General features: G+C 44.9%; 1 protein-coding gene across 4 annotated transcripts in view; it reads left to right on the plus strand.

Moving 5' to 3' along the window:
• Positions 1-14,051, plus strand: part of MYO1B (myosin IB) — a 1,142,119-nt gene that overhangs the window by 1,061,269 nt on the left and 66,799 nt on the right. For all 4 annotated transcript variants that reach the window (XM_069615684.1, XM_069615681.1, XM_069615682.1 and 1 more), the window contains one exon: positions 13,028-13,134. In XM_069615684.1, the coding sequence (XP_069471785.1) occupies positions 13,028-13,134 (107 nt within the window). The remainder of the gene's footprint in view (positions 1-13,027; positions 13,135-14,051) is intronic.

A 14,051-nucleotide genomic window follows, 5' to 3' on the forward strand; every position in this document is an offset into this window, starting at 1 on the left:
ATGGCGGATGCACAGTTTATAGCTGCGCTAGTGCATCCAACCTCTTCTTTCCCATTGATCCTTATAGGGCTCAAATGGGAATGGGGAGCATTCCGTGCTGGCGCCCGCAAAAGGGAAATTACTGGGTCCGGCAGGGCCGTAATGACCTAGTAATTGCCCATTTGCAGGCGCCAGAAATTTTCAGAAGTTTGGCAGCAGCCTGCCGGTTTTACATCAAGGCTACCGCCAAACTTCTGAGGCCCACTGTCTGTGTTTCTTAGCCTCTGCTATAAAGCCTGCACCGTTCTCCCGTTGGCAGAGTCAAACATTTGAATTGATTGGATTATTACATTCCCATTCCAGGCCGTGGCAGCACGTCTTCTAAAGGCTTTCCACCATCTTGGATTTCTTTCAGTTGGCTTCCAAGTGCTTGAGCTTGTGTTTGTTAGCTGCTGTGCTCCTGCCTTGTGTTCTGGCTGTCCCCCTTCAGAGAAGTTAGTTTTGTGGAATTCTGATGTAAAAGGGCAAACCTGTAGTAAATTCCCACCGTGCAAAAATCGTTTTTCGTTTTGGGTAGGGGGAAGGAAGTAGTTCTCTCTTTAAATGCTGCAGAGGAGGGAAAAAACTGTTCTCCTTTACACTTGCTGTTGCTGGATGGGTGGTGGCATAAATCGTATTTTTCACTTCGAGGATTTGCACCTATTGACTAAAGCGTCACTCTGGACGTGCTAGTCTTTCCCCAAAGCGTATCTTTCCCTGAATCCTCTCTGGATTTTGGATCTCTAAGCCTGATGTATCTTTGAAGATGGTCCTAAAGAAACGGGGTATTTAGGACTTGGTTTCTAGTCATTTGCTGTCCCAGGGTTTTTTGGAATAGCTCTTGGTTGTTGGGTAAGATTTTCGTATTTGTGAAAAATCTTCCTGACCTGTGTCATCCCCAGAACCTTTTGCTTGGACATGGGGATTTTTTCTCCTTATCCCTAGGTTAGTGGGAATCTGTTTCCCCTCTCACCTGGTCTTTTACTCTTTTTATGGGTGACCTTTTTATGTCTCCCTTTTAGGTAAGATTTTCATTGTAATGATAAAGCTTCCTGACCTGTGTCAACTAAAGAACCTTTTGATTTTACTGGTGGATTATTTTTCCTTATACCTCAGTGATTGGGAACCTTTTTCCACACTGTCTTTTACTCTTTTTATGGGTGTCATTTTTTTAGACTCTCCATAGTGCATTTTTAATTTGACCTTCTTTGACAACTTTTGGTTTATTGTTGTTGGGTTGTCCTTTGGGCTCCCCTTTTAACTTTCTCTGGCTAACCTTGTGAGAACTACAGTTCCCAAGGGTAGAAAGGATCTTTGCATCCCTTTTCCGTTCCACACCTTAAGTGGAGTGCTGGGGAGATTCAATGGATCCCCTTTCACAATAAAACGGTAACAATTGTGTTACAGGGACAAGCTTAACTGTAATGGCTAGTGGCAGTGATACCTTCCCAAAATGTACTTGGTCTTATTTTGTTCGCCATATTAGTGTTTCATGTCCTTGCTTCTTGGTTCTCCTGACATCCAGGTTGGGAAATTCCTTTGTGTGATTTTCATCTTCCGCAGAAGTCCCATGGACTCCCTGCCCAGGCTCTAGTCTGTCTGTGAAAGCAGGAACGAAGGGAGCAGTCCAAAACTCCACAGCCCTTTGTCTTCCTCCTTGCCTGAATGGGGATAAATCTCAGTCCTGATTAGACAACCAAGACCGCCCCTTGTAAAATGCAGGGAGAGAATGCAGAAGTTGTGCTGTAGTTACTGTTAAATACTCTGAACCTGGAAGCTGAAGAAAAATCGACCACTGGAACCAAAACCTCTAGAAATAGGGAAACGGCTCCTAGTCATTTGCCCCGCACTCGCAGACTCCTGTCTCCCATCACAATGACGGGGCTCACCAAAACACAGCAAAAAAATGCTGTCTTCTTGATTAAAAGTTGAAATGTTTATTTGGCACCATAATGACACAGTGGAGACCAAGTGATGCAACTAACGCATTTCGCCATTAAGGCTTTGTACTTTGGAACCATGTTTAGATGGTGCACTTCCTTTCGGTTATTCATTTCTGAAACAGCATGTCTTTATGTGCGTCATGTTCATTACATGAATGTATGCGAGTCAACCTGTTAAGGGATTTGTGCAAAACTCACTGTTATTTGCATTTATGGTGCTATCCATGAGAAGCCTACTTTCTCGCTAGAATATTGTGCTTCTTTAAACATTCAATGCCTTATTATTTATTTAATAATGCTGTTTTGCAGAGTTTATTTTACATACTAAAAGGTTGCATGCGACACCAATCATTAAGTGCTTGGTGCCATCAGTGCAATATGCTGTGGCTGTGCAAATGAATACTTTTTGACCATGTATTGATCTACTATTTTATAAAGTGTACATGTGCTTTAACATTCTGCTTCTAGCATGCAAAGCATTTTCAGACATCTAAAAACATCTCATGACATTTCGTCTGTTACATAAAGTGCACATGTGCATTAGTAATTTATTTCTAAAAATGCTGTATGTAAAGCAGAATTGCAGACATCTCTGATCATAGAGGGGCTTAATGCCATGACTTGGGATTAATGGCACACAACTGTCATTGTTCGCATAGTCTGCCCATTGTGTGTGTGTGTGTGTGTGTGTGTGTGTGAGAGAGAGCCACTTAATCATCTGTAATTCTGCTGTATTACATGGATATCACACTTTTTCAACTCTTTCGACTCGTGCAGTTTCCTCTTCTATTTCATAAAGTGCATTAGTAGCATGATTATAAAGTGCAAAATAGTATAAATCTTTTCATCACATTCCTTACATTTCATAAAGTTTATGTCTGCAATGGCAGCCCATTTGACCAATGATGCACATTTGTCACAGGCAAGGAATTAAGGTGCATTGTGCGATGGCTATCTAAAACCATATTGTTCTCCCACACGTCACTCATCTCTCTTTGCTCTGTGTCATCCCCCAGTGGATTCATTTATCTGTGTGAGAGACTTCTCCAGCTCGAATTGGTACTCTATGCTTACATATGGGTTCTCTACCTGTGTCTCCATTAATTAATCTAGCCTCCCATATTGTTGTACCTGGCATTTCAATACTGAGTGACATTGAGTGCCCCAGAGACATTTTATGGTGAAAATATAATCGTGAAAACAACTTTTTTTCTAAACAATAATATCCAATCCCCTTTTAAACATTGAAAAATATTTTTACAGATCACTCTTGTCACCTGTCGATGGAACATACTTGTAACATGTCATTATAATTTGTGACATGGTAAATAATTCTCATACACTTACAGGGTATTGTGCGGTCATTATATGCTTCTTATGTCTCGTGCCTCTGATTCATATTATTTATAGAAGGTACAGTGAACCTATCATTGTATATTTCAGTTATATTCATTCGCCCAAGAAAATGTGCATCTCCTCATCCATGTTGTGTCCATTAGGTGCACTTGTATCCAAGTCCAAAATTAAATGGGATTCTCGCTGGCATACATGTCTCTTCCTGTCACCTCCTCGAGGGTCTTCTTCAATGTTGTCCGTTACAAAGTAGTGCAGGGAAGATAGATCTCCTTGGTGTGTTTCTTGGAAATATGTTGCATGGGTGTATGTGGGGTCCCTATTGATTGCTTCGAATATGTTGCTAGATGTGAATTTTTGCCTCATGCTTGGTTCTGCCACATAACATTTATTTTATCTACACTGTATTACATAAACGACAAAAATGCTTTTACATGTAAGGTGTTTATGATCAATATCCTCTCTTTTGTCCGTGGGTTTGTATACTGTTTGACATTGATACTATCACCCTAATTCATGGATTATTTGCGCGGAAAAAAATTGATTTGTGCGCCATTCTGTCCTCAAATCCCTGTTTAACAAATGGGGATTTGCAGGCCGAATGGCGCACAAATCTGTTTTTTTTCAGCGCAAATAATCCATGAATCAGGATGTCTATTGGCAAGCTTTGTATCTGCCCCATTTGTAAAAACCTACAATATGGCCCATCAGCCAGTTCCTTGTGATTTTCGTAGTGTCTCTCTGAGAAATTGATGATCCCACTTTTGGCTTCATTGAGAGTCGCTTACGGAACGTAATTTGAACCCGTTCTTTTAAGTGAGATGCAATGCCTGGGTCCGTTTTTAGGATCTTCCAATGTGCATCTCGTATCTTCCTGTTTCCTGACGCCTGTGCACAGTATGTGGTGATGAGTCTGTCTTTTTTTCCATTCTCCTTCTACAACTTGTTTCTGTTTTAGAAGATCTTCCCATACTCCTACGTACCATCCCCTTTCCTCCATCCTGAATGGGCGTCCCTTGCTAGGGACGGAATGGAACCTTTTTTCACCAGAAAAATTACACTTTCCCTTTAGATTTATACGTGCGCGGCCCTGGGAGCATGCGCTCCCTTATCCCCACCTGCCGGTGCAGCACTTCAGTCCTCTTTTCTGCATCGACAGGAACAAACCGCTTTCACCAGCGCTCCTGCGTGAGGCCTTAAGCCTTGTAATTCCATGCGCTTTCCCTAATCTTTTGTAATTTGCAGGTTGGGAACACTCTCCACCGGTGCCCTAGTACATCTCTGGCGCATGTCGACCATGGCTGGCTTCAGCAGATGCCCATCGTGTGATGATTCCTTCCACATATCAGATCCGCACAGTGCCTCTGTGAAGACCACGGATGGGAAGGCTCCTCAGCGTGCAACGTCCTCACACCCCAATCCTTAAGAAACTGGCTGGCGCAGTGGAGAGAGTTGTTCTCCAGAACTCTACCAGAGAGCATCAAGGAGTATGTACGCAGGAAAACCAAGAAGGTGAGCGTATTCTTTTCAAAAGCCCCTGCAGGGTCAGTCAGGCCCTCGCACCGGCAGCAAGGACACTGAAGCTCTGGTAGCTACCGGCTTAACGGCCAAGGTGTCTAAGGGCCCTATTGGTTCCACTGCCAAGGGGCCTATGGGCTCTGGTACAGGGACACATCCCGAGGGGCTTACCTCTGCTACTGGGCACACACCTGAGGGGGCACCTACACGCAGTGCAGACAGCACTACCGGCCTCATGGCCAAGGGACAATTGCCTATCCGGTCCACACTTGAGATGCAGGGTGGCGCCACGCTGATGGGTCCAGGCATGGAGGCCGAGCTCAGACCCACGTCGTCAACAGCACATGCGGGAGGCACAGACAAAATGGTGCTGCAAGCATACAAGATGTCACCCAGGACAGAAGCTCACCAACATAGTAAAGCGCAAAGTCTCAGGAGGATAGCTCAGGGGCAACATGCTCGCCTTGGAAGCAAGACGACACAGAGCAACACAGGTTTGATTCCCCTGGTCTGTGTTTAGAATCCTCTGGGTATTAAGCGTGTTATAAATAACAATTATAAATATCAGAAATAAAGGCGAGAGCCTGCGGGCAGGGTCACATGGACCACATCCTACCCAACATTTTTGGGTCAGCCAAGGTACCATGAGGGCATGTACTGGCAAGGAGGGAGCAGACCGCAGGCTTTGACTCCTCCTCAATCGGCTCCAGTGCAGGATCGCACCCAGTCCGCTTGCAAAGATCGTTTTTGTGACACATTTTTTACCCTCATGCGGTACCCACAGATGGAGAACATCCTCAAGGGCATATTCCAGGAGATGATGCCTCCCACACCACCACCTCAGCCGGTGCCTGCACAGCCTTCACCTCTGTTGCCCATGCCTCCGCTAATTCCCGTAGCGGCGCCCCTAGTTGCCAGCGCCTGGGCCTTCTTCAGCGGCAAACCTAACACCTGCAGACCCAGGGGCCCCTTATAACACAGGTGACCGAGACACCGACAAGGAGGACAGGACATGCCTTCCTCCGCGAGAGCATTCCATGACAGAATTGCCAGGCTAGCCAATTATCTGGGCGTTCCTCAGCCACAGGGGGAGCTGGCGGAAGTGCTCGCCATCAAAGCAGTATCCAGATCTGGCATAGCTTTACAGAAGGATGTGGAGGCCCTTGCTTAAGCCCCACTCCGCTCCGCCAACAGATAAAAGGTTGGACGCAAAGTTCAGGTAGGTGGAGGGAGACTCTCTGCTCCTGTCAGTGCACACCCAGCCACTGTCTTCAGTCACTGTGGCGGCACCTATGAATGCCAAGTCCCAAACCATGAGCATCGCACCTTCAGCCCTGCTGGGCAAGGAAGAGAAAATGCTCGAGGCCTAAAGGAAGGTCTACTCGAACACGGGTCATCACCTCAGGCCAATGCCATCCTGGCAGTGGCTAACCAATGGCTGTGGAGAAAGATAGCTGACAAACAAGCCTCTTTCAAGGCAGGACTCTCAGAAGTGAAACTTGTGGCACAGGACATCATGGAGTCCACGGTGGCGCACATAGATACTGTAAGCAGGGCTATCTGTGTAGCAACTGACATGAGAAAGATGGCATGGATTTAGGCAACCAGATAAAATCCTGATGTACATGACAGAATCCTAGACCTACCCTTCGAGGGTGGTGACTTGTACCACTCCTACATGGATGAGGAACTCGATAAAAAGACCACCAGCTCAGACAGCCAAGTCCCTGGCCATTCACTTCAAGCCAGCGGCCACAACCTTCTCACAGGGTCACTCTCGTCCAGACAGAGGCCAACCCTTTGGCAGTTTCCAGGGGTTCCAGGACCGCTGGTCCAGGCACCCGGATAGGTCACCCAGCCAACATAGGCGAAAAGACCAGAAGTCTTTGCACAAGGTTTTTTTTCATTCCCCCTCTCCATCATCGGCCTCAGACCCAAAAAAGAAATGACGGCTCTTCCCAGGTCCACAGCACCCCAGTCGGGGGCAGGCTGGCCCTGCACAGTCAAGCTTGGTGCTCACGATTCACAGACTCGTGGGTGATTTCGGTGGTCTTCTTGAGCTTCCGACTTCCCCTTCCACCTCTCCTCCTTTGGTCCCCCACTCCCACAGATTGGGACTCCTTCACTCTTGGTGGCGATTTTTCCCTGGTGGAGAGTCAGGCGGTAGAGGAGGTTGCTCTCCCTCAGCAGGGGAGGGCATTTACTCCCGCATCTTTGCCATTCAAAAGAAGAACCAGGCAGGCCTGCGAGTGGTCCTGAATCTTTCCTTCCTCAATCTATACCTACCTCTGTAGAAGTTCAAAATTGTGACGTCAGCGCTTATAGTGGACAAGCTGTGTGGAGAGGACTGGACGTGCTCCCTGGATCTGAAAGACGCATATTTGCATATCCCCATAGTGCAGCACCATCGATCCTTCCTCAGCTTCCGGGCCATGGGGTTGCACTTTCAATACAAGGTGCTGCAGTTTGGCTTGAACTCAGCGCCCAGAGTAGCCCCAGGAGCAGATTGGGTATTCTACGACCAGACTCATGACCACACACTACGAACTGGGGTTGTCAATCAACTTCCAGAAGTCTCAGCTCCACCCTATGCAAACGCTGGTGTTTCTGGGGCTGCTGTGGGACACTCAGAAGCAGAGGGTATTGCCCATGGGGGAGAAGGATCAACGATCAAAGCTTCCATTGCTCACTTCCTCAGCAGAACACTAACTACGGCCTGGTGGTACCAGCACCAGCTAGGAGTACTGTGGCATGCCTCCTGGGTATCCCTTACACCAGGTTGCGAAGGAGGAGGCTGCAACTACGTTTTTCAGCATTCTGGGACAAGGAGTCGGGTTATCAGTGAGCCCCGGTTACTATACCAGCGCTCCTACAACAAGACCTTGTGTGGTGGGGCAGAATGCAAACCTCATGATGGGCATACCATTCAGAAAGCCTCTGACAAATCATCCTATGACTACAGACTCCTCACTCCAGGGGTGGGGTGCTACCTTAGGGCTCATTCAGTACATGGTCTCTGTTCCAGGACCGACCAGCAAAACCACTTCAATTGGCTGGAAAGGATGTCCATTTGGCTCACACTCATTGCATTCCTGCCTTTAATCAGGAGCAGTACAGTCTGAATTGAGACGGACAACTCTACCTGCATGTATAACATGAACAAGCAGACTGGCCCTTAACATCTGGTAGTGGGCGATCGAGCAGGACAACTGGCTCTCAGCGGTGCATCTGCAGGGAGACTTTAACCTCGAGGCGGACACACTCAGTCGGATGGGCTCTGACAGTTATGAGTGACAGCTGAACACGAGAGTCTTTAAAGGCATTGGAGAGCAACCGCACTTGTCAGCAATTTGCATCCTGTGGTGGGGAACAGGCTGTGGCTCCCTCTGGGACAGGCTCCAGATTCCTTGGGATGGGATGTGAGCGTAAGCTTTTTCTCCAACCCTACTCATCCACAGGGCTGTTTTCAAGATCGGACCATCCCAGCGGCTGCATCTCATCCTCATAGTGTCGCATCGATTGGCTAGGCCTTGGTTCTCAGACTTATGGCAGCTGTGAGCCCAACCAGTCCCTCTCCTGCTCCTGGTGCAGCAGAAGGGTGGGGGAGGTGATTCACCCTTGCCCGAAGAGGCTAGCTCTAACAGCCTGGTACCTGAGCTGGTGACTCTGCAACATCTCCAGCTGTCTCAAGACAACCTAGAAATCATCCAGGGAGCCAGGAGTCGGGCTACTCAAAAGCAGTACAACAGCAAATGGACCAGGTTCTGCTTCTGGTCCAAGGAAAATGGAGTAGACCTGCTATCCTACACTCTGGACCAGGTGTCCTCTTTCTCAGCGTACTTTGCAAGATCAGCGGTCCAGGTCGACACCTGCAGAACAGAACTAGTGGCCATTGACGCATACAGGAACTTGGACAGGTTCACCTTCTCTTCAGCTAATGCAGTTGTGGAAAGGCGTGGGATTGACCAGGCTTTACCCGCCTTTCAGATGCCTGCACTTAGTCTGGGATCTTAGCGTTTTTCTTAGTGCCCTCGCACACAAACCATTTGAGCCCATGGCCACAGTGGACATCAGATTGGTCACGCTCAATACTACTAGTGGGTCTTTCTTCAGCTCGCAGAGTTAGTCAGGCTCTGGTGGCTTCCAAGCCCTACAGTATGTTCCATCGGGACAATGTTGTGCTCTGAACGCACACTAGGTTCCTACCCAAGGTGGTTTCCTCTTTCCACATTAATGAAGGGATTGTGCGCCACACTTTCTTTCCAAATCCCAAGGAAGATGCAGAAAAGACTCTTTTTAGACGTCGGAAGAACTTTCAAATTCTGTCTCAACAGGGCCAAGGCCTTTCACAAGACTGATGTCTTATTTGTCACATTTGGAGGCTTAAGGCTTGGTCAACAAGCGTCCAAGGCATCAATAGCCAGATGGATGAAAGCTGCCATCCAAGAGGCATACAATGCTCAGCACAATGAGTCACCAAAGGGCATGTACGTTCACGCTATAAGAGCCAAGACAGCGGCTGTTGCCTTCCAACATCACGTACCGTGGCAAGTTATCAGCAGAGCTACGACATGGGCCACTCCATCGGCCTTCTGCAAGCACTGCTGTCTGATACCACCCCCAGGGCTGATACAGCATTTGGCCAGGCTGTCCTTCCTAATCTGTTTGCATAGAGTATCAAGCTCTCCTCCCAGGGCGCTTAATCAGTTGTATTTGCCCATACAGGATGGAGGAAAGGGGATGGCATGTAGGAGTAATTAAGTGTTACTCACCAGAGTGACAAACGCACTACAAGTCTATAGTCCCTTTTCCTCCATACATCCCACCATCCTTCCCCCTAAAAAAGAGCAGCGAGGTTGAACGGTTGAATACAGCTGACACATCAAAGAGGACTGAGGTGTGGCGCCGGTGCGGACCGGGGGGGGGGGAAGGGGAACGCATGCACCCAGGCCCGCGCCCCTGCACACATATACATTTAAAGGGAACGTGTACTTTTCTGGTGTAAAAGGGTTCAGTTCCCGTCCCTTGCAAGGGACGCCCATACAGGATGGAGGAAAGGGTACTATGGACTGGGAGTACTTTAGTCACTCTGGTGATTAACACTTAATGTTTCGGGCTTTTGCCTTCTCAAAAGCCTGCTCTATAGATTTGTCAGAATAACTACGTTCACGAAAATTTCATTCTTATGACCTGGCATGCTTGTTGAAGTCACTTCTGTCAAGCAGTTTTTGCAAGTTCTAATCATTTTACAATGTGGTATGCTGTATATTTAATTTTTGTTCGGATGACATCTATTTGCGTGTAACACTGAATTCGTGCTGGTTGGTTTCCTATATATTGTGCTCTGAAGTTGGCCGTTCTCAACATAGAATTGCATGTCTAGATAGGCAATCTGTTTCTTATCATGATGTTCCGTTAATGCCATCTTATGCTCATTCAGATTGATTATCTGGACAAAACTGAGCCATTGTTGTGTGGTTCCGTTCCATATAATGAAAAGATCTTATTGATAACGGTTGCATGTTAGCTTCTGTGTGTTTTCTTCAAGATCCTCACGATGTAGCATCTCTTGTTCCCACATTCCCATTGTTGGGTTGGCATATGACGGGGCAAAGGTGGTGCCCATTGCTGTCCTACATGTTTGTAGGCATAAGCTGCCATCGGCAAAGAAGACATGTTCAAGTCAGAAGGTTAGCATTTCAAAAAGTATTCTAGAGTGGTCTCTATAACTCGCAGACTTGGTCGTTAGGAATTAATTTGTGGCCTGGATTCCTATTCTGTGCTCTATGCTACATCCAACATAGTTGGTAGATATGACTCCTCCAGTGGGTTGTTGGCTATTTTGTGTAGAAAATCTGTGGTCTCTTGGATGTATGAACGAAGTGTTTCTACAAGGGGAAACCACAACTTGGCAATGAAATGGGAGTTTTTTTCTAATAGGGATCCTATGGAGGCCACTGTCTGTCTGCAAGGTTTTTTGATGAATTGTTTATACCCTTTTGGGACAAAATAATTGGTGGGAGTCATGGGATACTTAAGTTAGATATTCCAGATATTCGTTCTCCTCCCACTCTAGAAGTCCCATCTCATGCCATCCCTTTAGCTTCTGGTCAGATATTCCCTTATATTGTGTTGTGGGGTTCTCTTCCAGTCTGGTATAAATCATGATTGCCAATTAATTGACGCTTAGCTTCCTGAATATAATCTTCTCGATTCATGGCTAAGATATTTCCCCCTTTGTCAGAGGGCTTGATTATTATGGTTGGGTAATTTTCAGGTCTTGCAGGATCTGATGTTTGAGTCATATTGTCCCTGTTTTTCAATGGGTCCCGTTTAGCTAGTCTTTTAAAGTAATCTACGATTGGATCATTGAAATTGTCCAGGCAACCACTGTTTTGTACCATTGGATTGAACCGTGACTGGGGTTTGAAACTGCTATCCTTTGCTAATCGCGTATTAATACCACAGTGGATGAGATCCAATTCATTCCACATATCTTCCTTATTATGTTGGATGAATTCTACATCTGCCAATATTTCCAAGTCATACAGAGCTTGTAGGGCCGGAATGTCTTTGATGGCAAGTTTAGATGGTTTCTCGATTCTCCTCTCCACCTCCTGGCTTTTTTCATGGGTGGCATAATAGTTGATGAGCTTGCTTGTGAACATATCGAGATCTATATATACAGGTGTGTGCATAATGTAGGACAGGAACCTAAACCTTTACAGAGCATGGTCATTTCCGATTAAGTGTCCTGTCTGACAGGTTGATTACTTGCAGTTGTTATCCCATTAATTGCATTTGCCTCTTTTTCCCAAAACGTTTTTGCCATCCCTGGGGCGTTTGTTATCTTTGCGGATGTTCTTTCATTCCTACCTCACCTCGTTTTCCTTGTGTCAATTCTCAGTGTCTCAAAGACTTGATTGGGAAATGGCCTTGTCTTATTGGCTTCTTGCCCTAGAGGTATAGCAGTATCATTTCCTATAAAAACAAATTGAGGCATGTTGGGGTATGTGCTTCATCACTTTCTGACGTGGCTACACATATACGGAGTGTGTTTTCAAAATAGTCATTCATTATGGGCACACTGTTGGTTTTCTAAAAGGTAATTGGAATTATATTTTTAAACTAGTTCTTTTTCTTTATTGACAAATACAAGCTTTGTTTTTCAAAGGCATTTTGTTTTTTGTGAAAGCACTTCTCAGTTTCTTGCAATCAGCTAGTTAGAAAAATGCTATGTTGTGGCTTTTTTTCTTTTGTAAATCACTTACAGAACTTTGCCATCAATGGGATCTGGTAGGTAAACAGGCTATGGAGCTTTACCACAACCCCGCACATTTACCACAACATATTCACTTTCTCCCACCATGCTTCTGTATAGTCATGTGCCACAACCCCGCACATGACTATACAGAAGCATGGTGGGAGAAAGTGAATATGTTGTATGTAAACTCTTACATTCTCTCTAATTCCTAAGAACAATTAATGAACTAAGTGTATTATTACCATGTAGCTGTGCAATGATATGTCCTTTGCATGCAGCAACATGAAAAATGTGTTTTAAAAATGTGTGTACATATCGAAGGGTTCATATTCAAAAGTACAATGTGAAATGTTGTTTAAAACAAACATTTTCAAAAGGTCTTAAAACTTGGGTTGCCTAAGGATTCAAATGTGCTTCGGGCATCTGTATACTGTATCTCACACTTACAAGTGTGAATCACACATCATAACCTTACCAAATGGTATAATATTGAGTAGCATATAGAATGCCAGATTTACTATATTTTACTAAAATCTTAAAATACATTTCTTGAGAAATAACGATTCTTGATTAACTGAGATTTACAACCTTACTTCCTTTAATCACTTTTATTTCATCCACTATGCAGTAAGTTTTCTCAAATATCTGCCACACTTTTTAAAATAAAATCTTATATTTCTTTAGCCCTCCTGTTTTCTTTTTTAGTATTCTTCAAAACTGTATGCCAATTTGATTTACAGAGCTATTTTTAGTAGCAGGGTATGTGTTTGAGTGGGTTCAATTTTTGTGACTTCTCTGGGGTAATAACTATTTTAGTGTTACTGTGTATTGTACAGCACACAGTTCTGGAGCAGAATAGTTGAAATATGAATTGTAAAGTATTTTTAGTTAATTTTAATTTCCCCTGTTCTGTTTTTATTTATTTTTTCAGTGCAAAAAATACCGGGACCAGTTCACTGACCAAAAGAAGCTGATCTACGAAGAGAAGTTGGAAGCCAGTGAGCTCTTCAAAGGCAAGAAACTGTCCTATGCACCAAGGTATGTGACATAAAGCATTGGTCTCTTGTTTTCACACTCCAGAAATGATTGCCACCACTTTGCTGGGTATCTGTCTTTAAAGAAGCTGCAGAAATGAGATTTTCTACTAAACCACCACTTACCGTCCCTTTGCTTACTGCAGTGTGTGCTGAGACTGAATGGGTCCTGATATTGCAAATAAGCAGATTTTACTGTCAAGTCAGACACAATTCTCAAACTATGTGCATGTCCTATGGCACTGGTCCTATCAAAATGCTTCAAATGTGAATTGAAAGATGAACAATTACTGAAACACATTTCTTAGAATGCGAGTGCTTTTAGTCTGCAAACGAAAAAGGCTATTCAGCATACAACCAACAGGGTAGCAGCTTCCTTTTGCCCCTCTATGATGTCTACTTTACTGTTTCAGTTCTATCCTACTGATCCTATGTTAAATATGCTGTGGGCTGGTCTTTATAGTACAGAAATATCTTGTTGGTGCTGTGTGCTAGCTTATTGATGTGCTATACAGCCTGTTGCTTTAAGCCACTGGTTTAAATGGGAGTCACAAGTGTTCCCTCTAAGGTGTGCACATGCGTTCTTGCCCAGCCTCTCTCTGTGATGCTCAGAAGAGAGAGATGTTTAGCCTGTTTAGAAGAAGTCTCCCCTAGGTATTAATTACCTTGAATAGCAGTGTGCAATTCTTTAAAAGTGTATTGTGGGTTTTACTAACCTTGGTCTGCCTTGTGCCATCCTAAAATAAGTTGGATAGTTATTGCTTACCTTGGTCTGTGTTCCACTGATCTGAAAAGCAAGTGTAATAGTTTATTACAACATTCGGTCTTACCTAGTATAACTGAAGGTTATCCTAAATGTAGTTGTAGGTTCATACTGTTCCATGAATTTGTGTTCCACTATTCAAAAAGGTATACTTGTAA

The sequence above is a fragment of the Ambystoma mexicanum genome, chromosome 9, assembly GCF_040938575.1.
Source record: "Ambystoma mexicanum isolate Mex_15411 chromosome 9, UKY_AmexF1_1, whole genome shotgun sequence".
NCBI lineage: Eukaryota > Metazoa > Chordata > Amphibia > Caudata > Ambystomatidae > Ambystoma > Ambystoma mexicanum.